General features: G+C 44.4%; 1 protein-coding gene across 1 annotated transcript; it reads right to left on the bottom strand.

Moving 5' to 3' along the window:
- Positions 1 to 11,172: 11,172 nt before the first annotated feature.
- Positions 11,173 to 18,509, bottom strand: LOC142836130 (disks large homolog 5-like). Its single transcript, XM_075950142.1, has 6 exons — positions 18,299 to 18,509; positions 16,588 to 16,750; positions 15,309 to 15,440; positions 14,468 to 14,651; positions 12,210 to 12,325; positions 11,173 to 11,260 (listed from the first exon to the last, which is right to left on the bottom strand). The coding sequence occupies exons 1-6, from the start codon at positions 18,507 to 18,509 to the stop codon at positions 11,173 to 11,175; spliced, it is 894 nt and encodes a 297-aa protein (XP_075806257.1).
- Positions 18,510 to 18,748: the final 239 nt, after the last annotated feature.

The raw sequence follows: 18,748 nt of genomic DNA on the forward strand, positions 1-18,748 counted from the left end.
TGACTGGGTGATTTTTAGTTCAAAAATATAAGTGTTTTGATATAAAGATGAATACTTTGCATTGTTAAGGATCTTGGTCTATTGATACAAATTTAAGGTTGATTTTTTTTTTGTTTGCTTTTATTTGGGTTACAGTTTTATTTTTTTTTATTGATAAAAGAAGAATAAAGAAAAAAAAACAAATTTCCACCTCCTCCCAGCCTCCCCTTTCCCTCCCCCTCCTACCACTCTTCTCCCCCTCCTCCCACTCTTCTCCCCCTCCTCCCACCCCTCTCCCCTTCCCCCCACTCCTCTCCCCCTCCTTCTCCAGTCCAAAGAGCAGTCAGGGTTCCCTGCCCTGTGGTAAGTCCTGGGTCCTCCCCCCTCCGTCCATATCTAGGAAGGTGAACATCCAAACTGGCTAGGCTCCCACCAAGCCAGCAGATTGCGTAGGATCAAAACTGCATGCCATTGTCCTTGGCGTCTCATCAGCCCTCATTGTTCGTCATGATCAGAGAGTTCAGTTTTATCCCATGCTTTTTTTGGTAATAGTCCAGCTGGCCTTGGTGAGCTCCCAGTAGATCAGCTCCACTGTCTCAGTGGGTGGGTGCACCCCTCGTGGTCCCGACTTCTTTGCTCTGTGTATATGTATTTCTGCTCTTCTTTAAGGTATTATGTTTATATGGTTTATTTAAAAATACAATGTAAAATTAAAAATTTATGGATTGTTAGTCATCTGTAGTTGTCAAACTTGTAGTCATGCTAGTTAGGTTTTCTAGATTACAGAGATATTGCAGATGGATAGGTAGTCTTCAGTCTTTTCAAAGACCTACAGAATATGACATTTAAATGGTTTTAAGAATTTAGACATTTCTCAACAGTGAGAGATTTCTGCTTCTGGCAGCTCTAATTACTTCAAAGAGGTTGATGGGCATCAAAGAAACTTGCTATGGAATTTGCCTTCAATGTGACAAAATTAGCCATTTGGGCAAGAAACTGCTCTTATCTGGACTGCTTGATAGTATACTGTATGAACTACATATGCAGGAGCCACAGAAAAGTGACTGACTTCTGAACTTTCCAAAAGGCAGAATGGTCCTTCAGGATTCCTGCTTCACAGAGGGACCTGGCAGACATTCTGCAGGATACAGAAGAAAGTAACCGAAAAACTGCCAATATAGGCAAACCAGTCTCTCAGATTTCCTGCTTCACAGAAAAGTCTGCTAGATCCTATGGGCCTGTATACTGAAATGGATGCCCCAATAGTACAAAAGAACTGTGGGTGGCTGTCCAGGCAGCAAGATGTCTCTGTCATTTCTAGATCTTTAAAAGTTGCTTACAATGCATTTCTTGTTTGCTTAGGTAATATTATATCCTTTTAGGGTCTTTGATAGTGTTGAAGACAGACAGTTATAGTTTTCCTTAGTTATAATAAAAGATAAATTAGATATAAAACTTTTGATTCACAAAGATAAGATAGATGATAGAATATTTTCTTTAATTTTTGCCTGGTACAAATAGACTAAATATTGTAACTGTAATTCTTAATTGATGCCTGTTTTGCTATCTGTAACTTTACTATGTTTAAGTTAAACCCTTCCATTTTATTTAGACAGAATAGGGGAGATGATATGGGATGTCCTTCTGTATATGTATTGCTTTTATTGGTTGATAAATAAAGCTGTTTTGGCCAATGGCTTAGCAGAGTAAAACTAGGCAGCTAAATATGAACAGAGATATAGAGAAAGAGTAGGCAGAGTCAAGGAGACACCACGTAGCTGAAGGAGAAAGACACCAGGACCATACCTGTAGGCCACGTCCTCATGATGATAGATAGGTTAATTGAGATGAGTTAATTTACGATATAAAAGCTAGCTTAAGAATGTGCCTAAGACATTGGTTAAATGGTGTTGTAATTAGTATAGGTTTTTGTGTGAATATTCATGTCTGGGCAGATAAGAAACTAAAATACAGTCTCCATTTACACACTACAGTTGCCATTTACTAACTTGTGGTGGTGAAAGTCGCTTAGGTTGTCCTAGATACTGAAATGAATGGCAGAATATTTTATAAGAAAGTAGTTATAAGGAGTTAGGAAAGTATTTTAGAGTATCACAGAACCAGGAATAAATGGTAGAATATTTGATAATTTCTAATGCCAAAACAAATAGAGTTAAAAAAATTGAAAGTGGTTGCAAATGTTTTGATGGCAGTATGCTAGTATGCTCATGCATTCTTATGTAATTTTTGTCCTTTGCCTCTCTCTTCAGTGTGGTTTTAACACTTACCTAAACTTCTGTAAGGTAATGGAGGGACAGTGGCCTTTTACCATTTTGAAATTCAGGTCCCAAAAGGATAGGAAAGAGGAATTTTACTTTATAAACTTATTCCTATTTTCAGTTTCTTTCTTTGTAAATTTTCTGTCTGTCTATCCACCCACCCATCCATCCATCCATCCATCTGTCATATCTATCTCTGTGTTTGTTTATCTGTGGGGTATGTTGTATGTTCTGGAGCATATGTGGACTCTAAAGGATACCTGCAAGAACTGGTCATCTCTTTCCACCATGCGGGGCCTGATTGAACTCAAGTGGTAGGCTTGGTGGAAAGAACCCAAAAAATTCTCTGAGTAAAAATTTGTCTTCCAGTTTTTATGTGTTGCTAAACATTTGACATTGCAATGTCACCTTCCCTGTGTTCCATGAGGGAGCTCTCTGCATACCTCACATATTTCCAAGTTCTGAAAGAACTGAACTAATAGGTCCTCTACTACAGGTCTTTTTAACCTTTTCTCACTTGTAACTCATATTTACCTGAGAAGTTTTATATTATACTGAGTATATAGATATGTGAAATAGGTATACAAATTAAAGATTTAATGGTAAAACATATTAAAGAAATTTATTTTAAAACAAAAGCATTTATTTTATCATCTTTTAAAGATGAGATGGATGGAGAATTTATTTGATAATGAACAACTTAGAATCTTGAGTATTTTTTTAAAGTTAGTGATTAACTTGATTTTATAATCAGTGCTGAGAATACTACTTAGCATAAATATGTAATGCAGAAATATCATAGGTATGTGTAAATTGATAAGAAAATATTTAAAGTTTTGGTTCTTCATTATTAAGCAGTTATGCTCTTTTAAAATTTGTTATTGTGTCTACATGGTGTGTGTGCGTGCATGTGTGTTGTGCATTGTGCACGTGATGGAGTGCATGTGGAGGTCAAAGTAAAATTTCTTGTAGTCTTTTCTGTCCTTCCATCTTGATGTGTAGTTCAGTCACTGAACTTAAATCACTGTGCTTTTCTGACTGTAAGCGGAGACTGTTTCACAGCCACTCAGAACCAAATAGTCACACAGAACCTATATTAATTATAAAACTGTTCAGCCAATGACTCTGACATATTTCTAGATAGCTCTTACATTTTGATATAACCAATTTCTACTAATCTGTAAATTACCACAAGGCTGTGGTTTACTGGAAAGATTCCTGGTCCTTCTCCTTCGGCAGCTATATGGTGTCCCTTTGATTCTGCCTTCTCTTTCTATCTCTGTTCTGATTTCCTGCCTGGCTTTACTCTGCTAAGCCATTGGCCTAAACAGCTTTATTCATCAACCAATAAAAGCCACACATAAACAGAATAACATCCCACATCGTCTCCCTTTTTCTGTCTAAATAAAAAAGAAAGTTTTAACATTGTAAAACTGCATATACAAAACAGTTATCAAGCAAGAATTATAGTTATAATATTTAGTCCTTTTACATTTGTCAAATTAAGTAAAATACTCTATCATCTATCCTATCCTTGTGAATCTGAAGTTTTATATCTAATTTATCTTTTATGATAACTAAGGAAAACTGTTACTATAACTATATGTCTTCAGCTCTTTAAAAACCTCAGAAGGATATAATATTACCTAAGTAAACAGGAAGTGCATTATAAACAACTGCCAAAGTTCTAGATTTGACAGAGAAATCTTGCTGCATGGACAGTCACCCAAAGTTCTTCTGTACTCTTGGGATATCCATCTTCAGCTTACAGACCCATAATATCTTTGTTGTCCTACAAATATCTGGCAGACTCTTTCATGAATGAGGAGCCCTGAAGGACTGTCTCACCTTCTTTAGGTAAGTTCACCAGTTATTTTTTGTGTGCCCTGCAAGTCTAGTTCATACAGCATACTATCAAGTAGTCCAGACAAGAGCAGTTTCTTGCCCAAATGGCTAGCCTTGCCACATTGAAGGCAAATTCCATAATGATTTTCTTCAATTCCCCTCAATCTCTGTGAAGTAGATTGGTGTTGCCAGAAGCAGACCTGTCTTGCTGTTGAGAAAATTCTAAGTTCTTAAAACCCTTAAAATGCCATATTCTATAGGTCTTTGAAAGGGTTGAAGAATACATATCCATTTGAAACAATATCTCTGTACATGTAGAAAACCTAACTAACATGACTACAAGTTTGACTGTTATAAATGTCTATTAATCTGTAATTTTTGATTATAAATGTGCTATATAAATATAACATATTAAACAAGAATAGATATATACTTACAATAAAATTTGTCTTAAATTTGTATCAATAAACCAAAGTTTATACCAATGTAAAGTATTATGTCTATGTCATATCCCCCTTATTTTTCTTCTTAGAAATTGACTATGACCATTAAACACTTATAATCGTCTCCCCTTAAATGAAAACAAACATAACCAATCATTTTGGGAATTTGGGCATAGTTCTAGAGACTACTTCCTGCTGAATATTGGGTGAAGTATTCTTAGGATTCCTATAGAACTTTTGGGCATCCTTCCTGTTGATTGTTGAATGATGTATTCTTAGGGTTCATGGAGACCTTTCAGGACGCTCTGTTCCATCAAACCACATTAGCCTAGAAGGAATCCATAGGTTCTCATCTTCTGTGGAAACAAAATCAGAAACTCTTTTACAAAGTAACATATCCCTAGACTCAAATTTTGAAGTCAAGATACCTTTATGTTGGTTTAACTTAGCAGCCCCCAGAATCAAGTCTCTCTCTGCAGTCAAAAAATTCAAAGAAAACACAACAATATCATAATCCAGACTCTCTGTAAATATTCCATCTTTACATGACTTATTTTTCTTTAGCCCTTTAATCTATAACTGTATTTACTCTTTCATATCACTTTTACTGTTTCTTTGAAAACTTTATTTTTTAAAACTATTTTATTTATTTATTCATTTTTAAAAGAAAAATCTTTTTTTATTGTACATTCCGATCAAAGTACCCACTCCCTCCCCTCCTCCCATTACCTCCATACACCCTCCCACCCCACCCCTATACACTCCTCAGAGAGGGTAAGGCACATTGCTTTGGGGAAGGTCCAAGGCCCTCCCTATTATATCTAGGCTGAGCAAGTTATCATCCAAAGAGAATAGGTTCCCAGAAAGCCAATACATGCAGTAGGGATAAATCCTGGTGCCACTGCCAGTGGCCCCTCAGTCTGCCCCAGCTATGTAACTGTCAGCCACATTGAGAGGGACTAGTTTGATCCTATGCTTGTTCCTTCCCAGTCCAGCTGGAGTTTGTGAGCTCCCATTAGCTCAGGTAGACTGTTTTAGTGGGTACCCATCATATTCTTGACCTCTTTGCTCATATTCTCATTCCTCTTTTTCTTCTCTCTCCAAAGCCTACATACATTTTTAAAAACATGCTGTGACCCCTTTAGAGGTCTTTTATGTCTGAATCTATTCAAGTGTGTATCTGAATTCCTTTTCTGACCAGGAGTGCCTTTTGTTTAATGCAAAGAAGGCATGGCTATAACTAGCTCTGCAGCCCTGTTTGCTCCACCTATTCCAACATGGTGGAGGCATGTTCACTGCCTCTGCGAGCCATGCTTATCACCCCAGCTAGAGGGCCCAACAGATCTATGTCACCATTAAGCAATTTGTAACACATTGTTCACAGACCCCCAGTTAGTTGGAGGACCTCCTGAAATAGCAAAAGTTCATTCTGCCAGCACAAACCAGGAAGCTGGATCTTAAAGAATCTGTGCAATTTTTTGCTGCTAAAACTTGTCTTAATGGTGCCATGCCTCTGTTTGCTGCCAGCAAACAGAGTCTATCTGAAAAAAAAATGTGGCTACCAAGAAACTGTGCTTACCTCTGTTCTTTTGTGTTTAGAGTTCCTTCCCAAGCTTTCTTAGTTTTCATGTTGATATAGTTGCCCCACATTGGTTTCCCAATTTGTAAGAAGAGATTGCTCATTTGTTTCCTGGCTACCCAGACCTGAATAATCACACAGAAACTATACTAATTGCAACACTGTTTGGGCAATAACTCAGGCATATTTCTAGCTGCCTTGAAGAATGGATAAAGAAAATGTGGTACATTTAACACAGAGGTAAAAAACAATGACATCTTGAAAGTTGCAGGCAAATGGATGGAACTAGGAAAAAAACATCTTGAATGAAATCCCGAAGAGCCAGAAAGACAAAATAGTATGGACACCACAGTACTATAATTAAATGAGTGCACGAGATAGAGAGATTCAGTGGAAAGTTGGGTGTCTTAGCTTCTGTGGACCATGTGTGGCACCCACACCCACAGGAAATCAGAGGAGAATTTGTCTGAGTTTTGTTCTCTGCTTCACCATGTGAATCCCAGGGAAGGAACTCAGGCCTGTAGGCTGTCAGCAGGTATCTATAGTCTCTGAGACATCTCTCTGGTGGTTCACATTATCCATGGACTTGAATGAGCGCTATATCTATATTGGTGTTCTGAATACATATGTCCTTCATTCATCTAGAGTGGATTCACTCCCCCTGGTTTGACAGCACCAGTTGTGGACCCACAAGATTACTTCCTCCACACATTAACTGCGACTCACTGTCAGTCTCAGATGTCAGATCCGTTTCTGGGGAGCTGCACAAGAATAAAGCAGTCATCTGGAAGAAACCCTTCCTCAGTATACAGTGAGATCTGCTGTGGTCACACGCAGCAGCGTCATGCATCCCTCTCCCTTCTTAGCCTTGCACAGTTGTGCTCTCAGGCAGAGGCAAGTGGCTTTTGCTGCAGGCTCCATCCACTCTGGCTAGTTTGAAGCTTCCTTCCAGCACTTAGTTGAAGCACCAAGAGAGACTCCTTAACCATACCACTGCCACCAGGAAGGTCTTCTCAATTCTGCATTTCATCAGATGTCCCTAATCTGCACTGTCATTTCAGGACGAGATGTGAGAGATCTGCTCCAGCCATGACAACAAGTGATGCTGGAGCTCCAGCCATGACAACAAGTGATGCTGGAGCTCCAGCCATGACAACAAGTGATGCTGGAGCTCCAGCCATGACAACAAGTGATGCTGGAGCAGGGTCTTGAACCTGCGAAAGCCTTGCATGGATGTCTGGCATCCTAAGACAATTCGCATTCCTACATCTTGAATTTGTCCCTCTGGTCTCCTTAAACTTCTCTTATTGCTTGAGGATAATTCAATCTAACTAATATGATGGATATAAGTCAATTGTAGGGGCTGGAGAGATGGTGCCATAATTTTCAGTATTTCTTTCTGTCCCAAAGGAACAACAGTGCAGATAAAAAGCCGCCAAGTTCAGGTGGAATCTGATGCTCTCTTCTGGCCTCTTGTGGAGTTGAATGCATGTGATATACAGCCCTTCAGCAGGTAAAACATACATACATATATATCTACTAAATAATCTTAAAAATTAAACCAAAGCATAGTTAATGCACAGCACCAAAACAGAAAAACATGGCCAACATATCTTAGAAGTCATTCTGTCTGCTGTGTGGTTATCCCTGATGCTGTATTTCAAGGAAACCAGAGACAGATACTTCCAGTTATTGTAATTTCTTTTTAAAAATATTTTATTGATTCTCTGTTGGTTTCACATCATGCATCTCAATCTCACTCTTCCCCCTACCCATTCCCTCACATCTGTGTTCTGCTCTTGCTACCTCCCCACCAAACAGAACAAAGTTTAAAAGAAAAACCCAAAACTCAAAATCAAAAACAAACACACAAAATCTTGGTGAGGACTCGGCAGTGTGGCCCAGTGAGTCACACAGTATACCCTTTAGTCCATACATCTTTTCCTGTAAGTTTTCCAGACCTTTGGCTTCTACTATACTATGGATAATGTATCCTCACTGGGACTCTTTTTGGATATCCTACTGAAGCTTGTGTCATGGAGATCCTGCAGATTTGGGTCTGCGGATCCAGGCCCTCATTGCTCCAGCAGTTCCTAGATAAAGAGGGTGTTGGGGTGGGATAATCATAGCCCTGGTTCTGGGCCTGCATTGTAGCTGGGTTAGTGAACCTGCCAGGCTTCCCTCATCTTCACCACCCAGGCAAGCTTTCCAGCACTGCCTCAGTTAGGTCTCCCAATAGAGCAAGCAGAATGCAGAGAGGCCAGGATCCTGCTCTCACGCCCTCCCATCGAGCTCTCACACACTCAGACCACAAAGGGCCAGCTCTACTGTTGAGCCCAGGTGAGGTCCCAGGCCCACTCTCCCAGTTGCTGCAGTTGGTGAGAGGCAGACCCAGGTTTTTGTTCTCATGCCCCAGAAGCCATCTCTCCCACCACTGCAGGTGATATGTACTCAGGTGAGGCAGGCGTCTTTCCCTCATCTTTGCCAACACAAGGGAGAAGAAGGGGGTAAACTCAGCTCTTCTGCTCTCACAGGCTCAGGGCCAGCTCCCCTGCACTGCTGCTAACAGGGTCAGCTCTACTGTGCTGCTCAGTCCAGGTGCAGGACCCAGCATCCCCATTATTATAGTTGAGGAGAGGCAGGTCAGTTCGCCCTAGTGCTGCAGCCTGTGAAGGGTGGGCTTCATCTGTGCATCCGTATCCTGTCTTCAGTGCTAACAGGAGCCATGATATCAACACAGATAGAGGCACTGGCAGGGCAATGGATGCAGACATGGCCTTTGGCAGCAGCTCAGGCCCAGAGGACACTTATGTTCGCTGGTGACAGCATAGGACACTCAGATCTGTGTGACCCCAGCAGAAGTGTAGCCCTCAAAGACTCACATGGCGGTGGCTGAGATCTCTACTTCTGTGTGTCTCTTGATTGGAAACATAAGCCATGGAATCAGCACAGACCCTGGCTGCATTTGTAACATGGACCCAGATATGGTCCTAAGCTACATCCTGGGCAGGGATGTCACCATGGCCATGGTTGTCAATGCAGGTCACTCAGATCAGCATGGACCCAGCAGCAGACCCCGGGTGGACTTAGGTCCACATTCCAGGCTTCTGCACTGTCTTTGATGGCAGCACGAGCCTGGGACATAAATGCTCAGACCCTGGCTTCAGCAGAGCCATGGACTGAGACTTGGTTCTCAGCAACAGTCCTGGCCCACATGTAATTATGGTCCTGGGTGGCAGCACAGCACTCCAAGACCCACATGCCCCCTGCAGGAGTATGTTCTTGTGACAGTAGCATAGTGGCCTAGACTGAAGGGAGTTACAGAGCCCTCAGTGGTAACTGAAGTCACAGATATCAGCATTGCTGCCCACAGCTGTATCAGGGCCATGGCCTTTGGCAGCAGCCCAGGCAGGGACAGCACCATGGCCCAGGTAGCAAGTGGGACACAAAGTTTTTGCACATGACCTTGGTAGGTGTTTGTGTATCCTGAGAGGCATTAAAACAATACTGTGGTGTTTCTCATCAATTTGTTCCACATGTTCATTTCATGAAACAGAATACTATAGTTTAGTGATAGCTAAATATATGACAATAAGGATGCAGTGTGTGTGTGTGTGTGTATATATATATGAAATGGGTATACACGAAGTTGGCAACACCATCTACATACAAACACAGTCCACCTGTTTAGCCCTGGCTTTCTGGGAACTAACTATATAGCCTAAGCTGGGCACCCAAGAGTTCTGGGGTCACAGGACATTCTGGGGCTATAGGAATGAAACACTACACATGACCAAAGAAATTGTTCTTTAGAATAAAAAAATTGGAAATCTGTCTGTCTGGAATAACTAGACATCAACGCAATCTTCCATGACAGGAGACTCTCCCACCACATAGGGAGAGCTGAGGACTCAGTCAGCTTGCCGAGGCCAATGACATTAAACTGTCAGAAAAAAGTCCTGCTCATCAACATCTCTACCCTCGATGTTATTATTCCCCTCATGGGGGCCACTAGATGTTGAGCGTCAGGGTTCTCCCGAATTCTTTCCTCAGAATTTCTGTATCTCAAGCTCATTTTTGATTCTTTCTTTTCTGCAGGAGTACTGAGTCAACAGACCCATGGATCTGATTGGGGCAAGATCACCTGGAAGGGAGTTGGCATTTGCCTCACTGGTGAGTTCACAGCTGGAAAGGAGTGTCTTCTGAGGAGGAGGCCGTGATCCTAGGGTGGAGCATGTCATGTGGTCATGTGTGGCTTCTTTGGCCTCCTCAGTTTTCCCTCAAGAGCGGCTGTCAGAAAAGGAAAGGCAAGCAGACCCAGAGCAGCCTGGCTGGACCACAGGCTAGACAAAATCAGGACCTAGAGCAGTACTGACCAAAGAAATTGCTCTGAAGAGCGAAGAGTGGGAAATAACGTTTTTATTAATAAAAATATATTTATTTTACTCGGTAGTTCTTTTAAGGAAACACAATGTAAACACTAAATAACCTAACAAAATACCAAAACAACAAGAACAAAAGGAAGATAAAATGAATTCAAAACATCAAACCATAGCAAAGAAAACAAGAAAACCCAGAACAAACAAAACCCACCAAAAAACCAAACATAAAAATTAAGCTTAGCAGCTTGCTTAATTAAACTATTAGCTTAGTCTTGCTGCAGATTTTGTAGTGCAGTCCTACAGCCTGGGGCTGGCCTTGGAAACATGGTAGGAAGGCAGGTACCAATTGTGCAAGGCCTTTTCAAAGATAGTATAGCCATGCCTTCTTAGGCCTTGCAGGGTGTCCTCTGAAGAGGAGGCCTTGATGCTAGGGTGGAGAATGCCATGGGTACAAGTTGTCGTTGGCTTCTTTGGCCTCCTCCTTTCTCTCAAGAGCAGCTGTGTGAGAAGGAAAGACAGTCAGTCCCAGAAGCAGCCTGGCAGACCACAGGCTAGACAAAATCAGGCCTATTCACAGAGAGGAACCAAAGTCACTTAGCCCCCCCCCCCCCCATGAATGCCATTGCATGGGCTGGAAGCAAAGGTGGCTCACTTGCCTGTGAGACTTAGAGCTCCTGCTGCTGCAGCTCTGTCTGCAGGAAGCTCTCGTCCTGGGTTGTGACCTGTTCCAGCTCTGACTGGAGATTTTCTGAGCTGGAAGAGGAAGGCAGTTAGGGATCAGGCCTGGCGGGCACCTGCTAAGACAGCTACTGAGCCTGAAGCAGCTCTATTCAGCGGGACAATCCATCATTACTTTTCAGCTGAGCTGAGGTCGTTCCCTGCATTCCCCAGGGGAGAAGGGTCAGAGTGCACCTGGGCCTGGAATTTTTTCCTTAGTTTTAAAATCTGCTAGAAGATGAACCGAGAACTTCACTGTGCTGAGCAAGAAAACACAGCACATTTCTCGTGTTGCCTAGATACATTATTTTAGATAAATACCAGTGTAGCAATGCCTGAGTAACAGCTCAGGACAGATCTGCATGGCCTTGATTAGATACTGGGTGAATGGTATCAACCTGGGAAATGGAATGTGGACCCTCCAGGGGAGCCTACACAACACTACAGTTTAGGCTCTGATTATTCCCACAGCGCAGAAACCTTCCTGCACTCAGCTCCTCAACTCCTAAATCTTCTCTTATAACCCAGAAATCTTTTCTCAGGAAACCAATGCGCACTGCAGAGAGCCTGTAACCAGCAGGAGTGTGCTGCCTGCAGAGCTGCCCAGAGGCAGGGGCTTCTCTCTAAAGCTGCTGTTCTGGAAGGAAAATAGAGTAGCAGGGGCACCCAATGTCCTCCACGACTAACCCCCTCCTTCTAGGTTTAGGACTACCATAGGGAGATTTTGGGGGAGACACAGGGGACAAGGTACTGAGAAGATACCAGAGAGCTCAGAAGGGAATAAGGGCACACAATTCTCAGAAACACTAAGGATCAAACATGGTGTTTCCTGGAGAGGTTCTTGTTTGGGCTAGCACAATATCCTGAGGTGATCTTTCCCTGACTGCGGCTGAGAGACATCCAGCTTGCAAGAGTCCCCAAAAAGACAGAATCCAGGTACGGGTGAGCGACCTGGTTCTAACTGCTCCCCCCGCTGGGCTCCTACCTCATCTCAGGGACACTGAGATGATGCTGCAGCTTTTCTGCCAGGTCCCCGTGCTGGGTGACCAGCTCCTTCTGCTTCAGGACATTCTTCAGTCCTTCATCCAGGCTTTCTTGCTCCTGTTCATTAGAAGATTGTGTTCTCACTGGAGGGTTGCCCACTCCCATGTACACAATACACTGATGAATATGTACATGCATGTGAATGTATACATACAAACACAGTGCAATACAATAACATGTGTAGTTGCCCAGTTAACGCTAATATAAAGAGCAATCCCTAGGGATATTGTTGAGGAAGTTAACTTTTGTCTGAAGAAGGAAGAACACAGTGCGATTTCTTTGGGTAACAAATGGCTGATTAAGTCAGTGTCAAGTGATTTCATGTATTATCTCATGCTGAACAATATTCCACAGAAGGGCTCAAGCACACTGTGCTTTTTCACTCTTTGAATGATGGACATGTGGGTAGTATCTACTTCGAGGCTCCTCTAAGGATTGCTGCTAAGACCCCGATGTCACCTCGCTTCTCTGTGGACACCTACTTCATGTTCTGGACTCACTGGGTCACCTGGGGATTGCAGTTCGACTTTCTGAAGACTTGTGTTTGGCTTCTCACTGCACTACACAATTTTACAGAACCAGCAATGTCTGAGGGTCCTCGTTTCTCCAGTCCTCCATGAGGCTGGTTCTAACTCAGAGTGAACAACTCTGAATCAGAGCAGTTACTGAGTGCTGCAGACACAGCACATGGTGAGTGCTTTAGACCATCGGGAGCCTAAGGGGGTGCCCTGAGACAGCCCCATTCTGACGTCACAGCATGGCTGTGGGACTCTGCTGGACTGAGATGTGCTGGAAGCACACTGCACGTCAGAATCTCCCACAGAATAAAATCCAGGCCAAGCTCCAAGAACAAGGTTAACTGAGCCAAGGTTGGACAAAGGTGGAAAAAATGGTAACAGACAATATGTATAACAACAAAAAGGGACAGAGAAGACATAGTGAACCACCTGACCATTAAGGGTGCAGTCGCCACCCACCCAGAGCAGAGAAGGGGCACAAACCCTCATCCAGCCAATCCTGCCTCTCAGACACCTTGATTTGCCACAGTGGCCTCCTCCTAAACTTCATGTACCACATTTCTATGGTTTGCTCCAAGGATTTTCTTGCAGATAAATATTTTTGCCTCTGCTAATACCTAACAACCACTGAGTCACAGCAGTTTTCTGTTGGGTTGTTCTAGACAGCTAGGTGGACATGAAACATGGACAGAAAATTTGGGGTGCAGTGAATGCCTGGGCTCAAGAGAATAAGGGAGTGAACAGCAGAGGACAGCGCCGGATTTCACTATGCAGCCTGCAGACTTACTCCCCATGGCACCCATTTACACAAGCCTGCATAGATGCACACAGACCACAGGAATCAGACGTGAGCAGAAAAAATGAAGAGGACATCACGGTGAATGAACAGTTGAATTTAGAGTATGCTCATCGGTGTTTCAACTGAGAGCCACAACACTGCTGTCCATTCCTTGGGGACTAAAAATGCCTAGGGGAGCACACAGCTTCATCAGCCTGTGTTGAAGTGATTGGAGAAAATGTTATTTTGAATCCTGAAATCACCCCAACCCTAAGCCTGCCAAAGTCATCCCACGTCAATGGTCATTTGGTCAGCACCAGACTGGAAGACCAGGATGGGAGAAATGTCAAGCACCACCCACAGAAAACAGGACTGAAAGCGCTACTCGGGCTTCTGTTGTTGTGAACCAAGAGCTTGAGAAAAGGAAGAGAACACATTGGGGTGCAGGAAGAAAGGAGAAGACCACACAAAGCTCAAAAAGTTGACAATGAGAACCACTCACTTGGCTCGAGTCCTTGCAAGCTGCTTCCCGCCTGTGATTTCACATGACCCTTGAACAGCAAAAGAGCCAAGTGTGCTGACCTCATCGAGGAAAGCTCTGTGCTGTTCCCTAAGTAGTTCCCTGCATAGCAGCCCTCCAAACATAATGGCATGGAGCTGTGATATGTGACTGGCGCATCTCTCTGAATGTTCTGTGGCTTCTAACAGAACAGGAGGTTTTGCTAGCCAAACATCTGGTTTCTTGTAAGAGGATAGCTCTACAGAGAACCTTGTGAATGAAGACAGAAAGAACAACTGGATGGTATGTAGGTGGAGTCTGGATGGGTAGATGGATGGTTACACGGGTGTCTGTACGTTTATGTTTGGACAGGTGGGCAGCCTGCCCCCACTGCCACAGCCTACCTGCTGCTGCTCAGCACAGGGGCCACAGATCTTCTCATGCACCTCCTTCAAGAGCCTCTTCACCTCCTCACAGGTCTCTTGCAGTTCACTCTTCTCCTTCCGCAGCAATCTGTTCTTCAGTCTCAACACATGTACTTTTTTCTTCAGCTGAGTCCGATCTCGTAGGACCTGGCCATGGCTGTAACTGGACCAACACCAAAAAAAATGGTGAGCTTCAACCAGCCTCCATATGTCATGCCTATGTTCATGTGCTGCCAGCACTGAAAAGTTGAAAACCCCACACAGCCCAAGACTGGAGCTCTCAGGAGCCAAGCCAGCCTCACTCAGAGGCAGGCCAGATCCAGAGAATAACCAAATTCCAGGAAGATTCAAACTACGTCGGAAAACCCTGCTACCAAAAGGTATCCTGTGCCTCTGAGAAGACAACAGAGTGAAGCCCCACCTGTACTTACTGCTCATGGTATAAGAAAGCATCAGCAGGTAGAGGGCTAACACCCTCTGTAGGAGGGAAGAATTCCCAAAGGGAATAAATTCTGTCTGTGGATCCCATGGAAAGCAGCTCGGTGAAGTGTCTGCCAGAGCTCCTTAGGGCATGGGCTCCCAGACATCCCCTTCATGATGCAGAGCATTTTTTCTAAGGACTCCTGAGTCTGGCAGGACAATGATGGGAGGGCCTCAGTGTATGTTTGCCCTTAGCAAAACTGAGTCTAAGGGACACAAAGCTGATGGCCACAGGCTAGGCTGCTTGCTAAGAGCAGACAGTTTGGAACCAGAGCCTTCACTTTGGGTCAAGACAAGTGAGGACAGAAACAGTCCCTCTCAAGCTAAATCAGGCACTTACCTGACTGATTCGGTCTCCTCCATCAGCTGATTGCACTTGTCCATGGCCTTACTGATCTCCCTGGGCAGTTTCAGCTGGTCAGACACCACCTGCTTATGCTCCATTTTGAGCATCTCAAGCTCAAAATTCAGCCTGTGGTAGAGCATGGCCCCAGGAGAAAAGAATACCATGAACACATGAATGAGGCTTGTGTTATAGATTGCCCTAGCCCAGTGGATGTCACAGCCTGGCACTTATACACTGGGACCTTCTGGTGCTTTTTATACTTCCTATCCTGTCCCTAGGCAAGAAGAGGCAGGAGGTCCAAAGGGAGGGAGCCAGGGTTGGCTGCATGAGCACCCTCAATGGGCTTAGATTGGCTCTCTAAGCAGATCTCTGCAATCTGTGCCACATATCTAGACCCAGCAGAAACCTATGATGAGATTTCTCCTGTGTTCAGAACAGGGTGCCTAATTCCTGAATTCTAATTCCTGAGTGCCTCTTACTACACAGATGACCAGAGCACACAATCAGTATTTCCAGGGAGGAGTCTGAACTTTAGGATGGCTTTGTAAACTCCACAGGGGATTCTAATGTTCCACCAAGGGGAGTACAGTGCCCAAGAGGTGTGCTGCTCAACGTGGGCTTCCCTGGCCTCAGCAGGCCATCACCTGAAAATTGTGAGAATGTAAAATCCTCAGGCCGTGCCACAGACCTCAGACTCCCAGGAGCACCCAGACACACACTCACAGACACCCCCCCCCCACACACACTTACACACACATACAGCACATGCAATCAGGATGTCCAAGAAACGCAGGGAGATGTCATTTCCGCAGAGCATAAGGAAGGATAAGAAATACTAGAGAGGAGCAGCGCTGGGCTCCAGGCCTTCTGGCGTCACACTGTGATGGTTGAATGGGACCAGGCCCCTCCAGCTGCTGCCAGGAGCCTTCAGCTCACAGTCCTCTGCTGGTCAATTACAAAGACTCACTACAAACTCACAGTGCCTAGCATCTCTCACAAGCCAACACCTGTCAAGGCCTCTTGAAACACATGCTGAGAGCTCACACACTACAATCCCTATCCCCAGACAATGATTTGGGTCATAGGCTCTGCTCTTCATTTGGAGAAAGCAGAACAGCCTGTGTTCCCATCTCACTCCTATCCGGGCTCCAAGTTCTACATCTCAAATGCTCTTAGGAAAATTAGGCACCAAAAACACTCTGCCCTTTCTTGGGAAAGCTGGGATTGCTTGTGTGGTATCAACAGGGTCAGCAGAGAACTGGTCATGGACTACCTGTTGTTCAAATCCTTGTCGGTGTAATTGGCCAAGAATTCACGCAGCTCATCAGCCTCACATGTCATTTGATGTAACTGATGGGTGAGTTCCTCCAACTTCTTCATCTGCTTCTGCTTCTCAGTGAAGGTGGAGAGTTGGGATGGTGCCTCCCCAGTTGTCCCTGCAGGTAGAGAAAGACAAATAAACTTGTGTTCTTGAATGGCATAGGGCCAGGAGAGTCCATGCTGAGTCCCAAGAAGAAGCCTGAGGATGAGAAAATGCTAGGAACCCAGTGAAACTTCCAAAGAGCAGGGCAGCTATCCTCAAACTGGGGCCCCTGAGCTCCGTATCATCAACCTCTGGATAATCACGTGCATCGCTCCCTGTTGCTGTCCCCTGGCCCTGGAAGTCATAAGCTAGCCCAGCCCAGTAGAATTGGAGGGCAAGGTAAGCTCACATCTGATGTGATGCAGGTGAGTCCCATTATCCCTAGTGCTTAGCAGCCCTGAGTCCTGATCACATGTCCAGAGCCAAAGCATCTGATGTCTGAAGCTTTGGTGCATGGCCAGGGGAGTTTCCCTCCATCTTATTGGCATCAGATTCCCATGGAAACTGAAAGAACCCGTTGAGGATGAAGTGTACAGCAACACCCCAGCTAGAGAGAGACCCTCATTAGTCAATCTCTTCCTCCTGTCCCCTTTTCCACTCAGAATGAAATGGAAGGAGCTCCCAGAAAAGCATCTGCAGTCTGGACAATTCACAATCCTCCTAAATAACCATCAGAAACTCTTGACTCTGGGTCTGCTCTTTGGAATCTCAGAGAAGTAATATAGATCCATTGCTTCCCAGAAGCTCTCAGCTGCTGAGCTTCACTACCAGAAGGCCCAGGTCATGTTCACCTCCTCCAGGAAGCCCTCTGCCATCTGATTAGCACACACTGATCCACTTTTTTCTCATGTTATACGTTGAGAGCTTCAGACTTGCATGTTAATAGGGATGTCAGGCAGGGGTAGAACATAGAGCCATTCTTATCAAAAGCACAGGACACCCAGTGCTGACAGCATGGGAACAGTCTCTGCCCAGGTCTACTAGCTCTAATTGCTCAGGATAAACTGGAGATTTGTGATCCACCAATGGGGGGAAGTCAGAAACCTTAGAGATAACTGGAAGACAGCCATACTTGGTGACTCCTGCCCTGCTATTGGCTGTGATGTAAAGTATGGGAACCTCACGCTTCACCAGGGCACTCCCCTTTCCCTAGTATTAATGACACACAACCTAAAGGACTTCAGAAGGGGTGAAGTGCGGTGATGGACCTGAAATAGTAAGTCCTCTGGGCCTCCTTCCCCACTCAGAATGAAGACAGAGGGTACCCAACAAAACAGTTACAGCCTTGCCAATTCCTGACTCAGCCAAACTAATCATCATGAATCCTTGATATGGGTTTGCTCTTTCGGATCCCAGAGAAGCAGGATAGGCCTATTGCTTCCCAGAAGCTCCCAGTTCCTGAGCCCTAGCCCTGGTAGGCTCAAGCCCACCACATCCAGGAAACTCTCCATCCCCTTCCCTGAACTCACCGCGTCTTCCCCAGGACCATTTATTTCTCCCTGTTTTCTGATGAGACCTAGGACCTGCTTCCTTCTGCCTCACTCTGGTCTCTCCACGCTGTCCATTTTCTCTCGCAAGTAGTCTCCTCAGTGTAGACAACATGTCTATAAGCGAATCTTACAGCCACTGGACGAACGTCCTGAGGGCAGTTGAGTTGCTACAACACAAGTGACATCACAGGATTCCAAGAGCTCTCCAGGATACAATAGAATTTCCAGAGAAGGACTGCTGATGTCACGGGCACAGCCTTCACCTTCATCTATTTCTCCCTGAACTGAGCAGAAGCTGAGCTTCAATTCCATAAGTCTTTCCTGTGACACAGGGGAAGCCATTCAGCAATTCCTCCTTCCAACACTAGAGATTTCTCTCTGCTTCATTAGAATCTTTTCACTGCTTATCCCATGGAGAGTTGAACTGACTTAATAAAACACCGACCAAGAATGGCCCTTCTCCTCCTGAACATCCATACCCAATATTATGAGAAATAAAGCATGCCAAAATATTAAGTCAGAATGATGTAGAAGAGGAGGGTTGAGTCCTCTGAAATGAAAAAGTACCTGGGGAAGGCTAA

Source organism: Microtus pennsylvanicus, chromosome 15 (assembly GCF_037038515.1).
Source record: "Microtus pennsylvanicus isolate mMicPen1 chromosome 15, mMicPen1.hap1, whole genome shotgun sequence".
Taxonomy (NCBI): Eukaryota; Metazoa; Chordata; class Mammalia; order Rodentia; family Cricetidae; genus Microtus; species Microtus pennsylvanicus.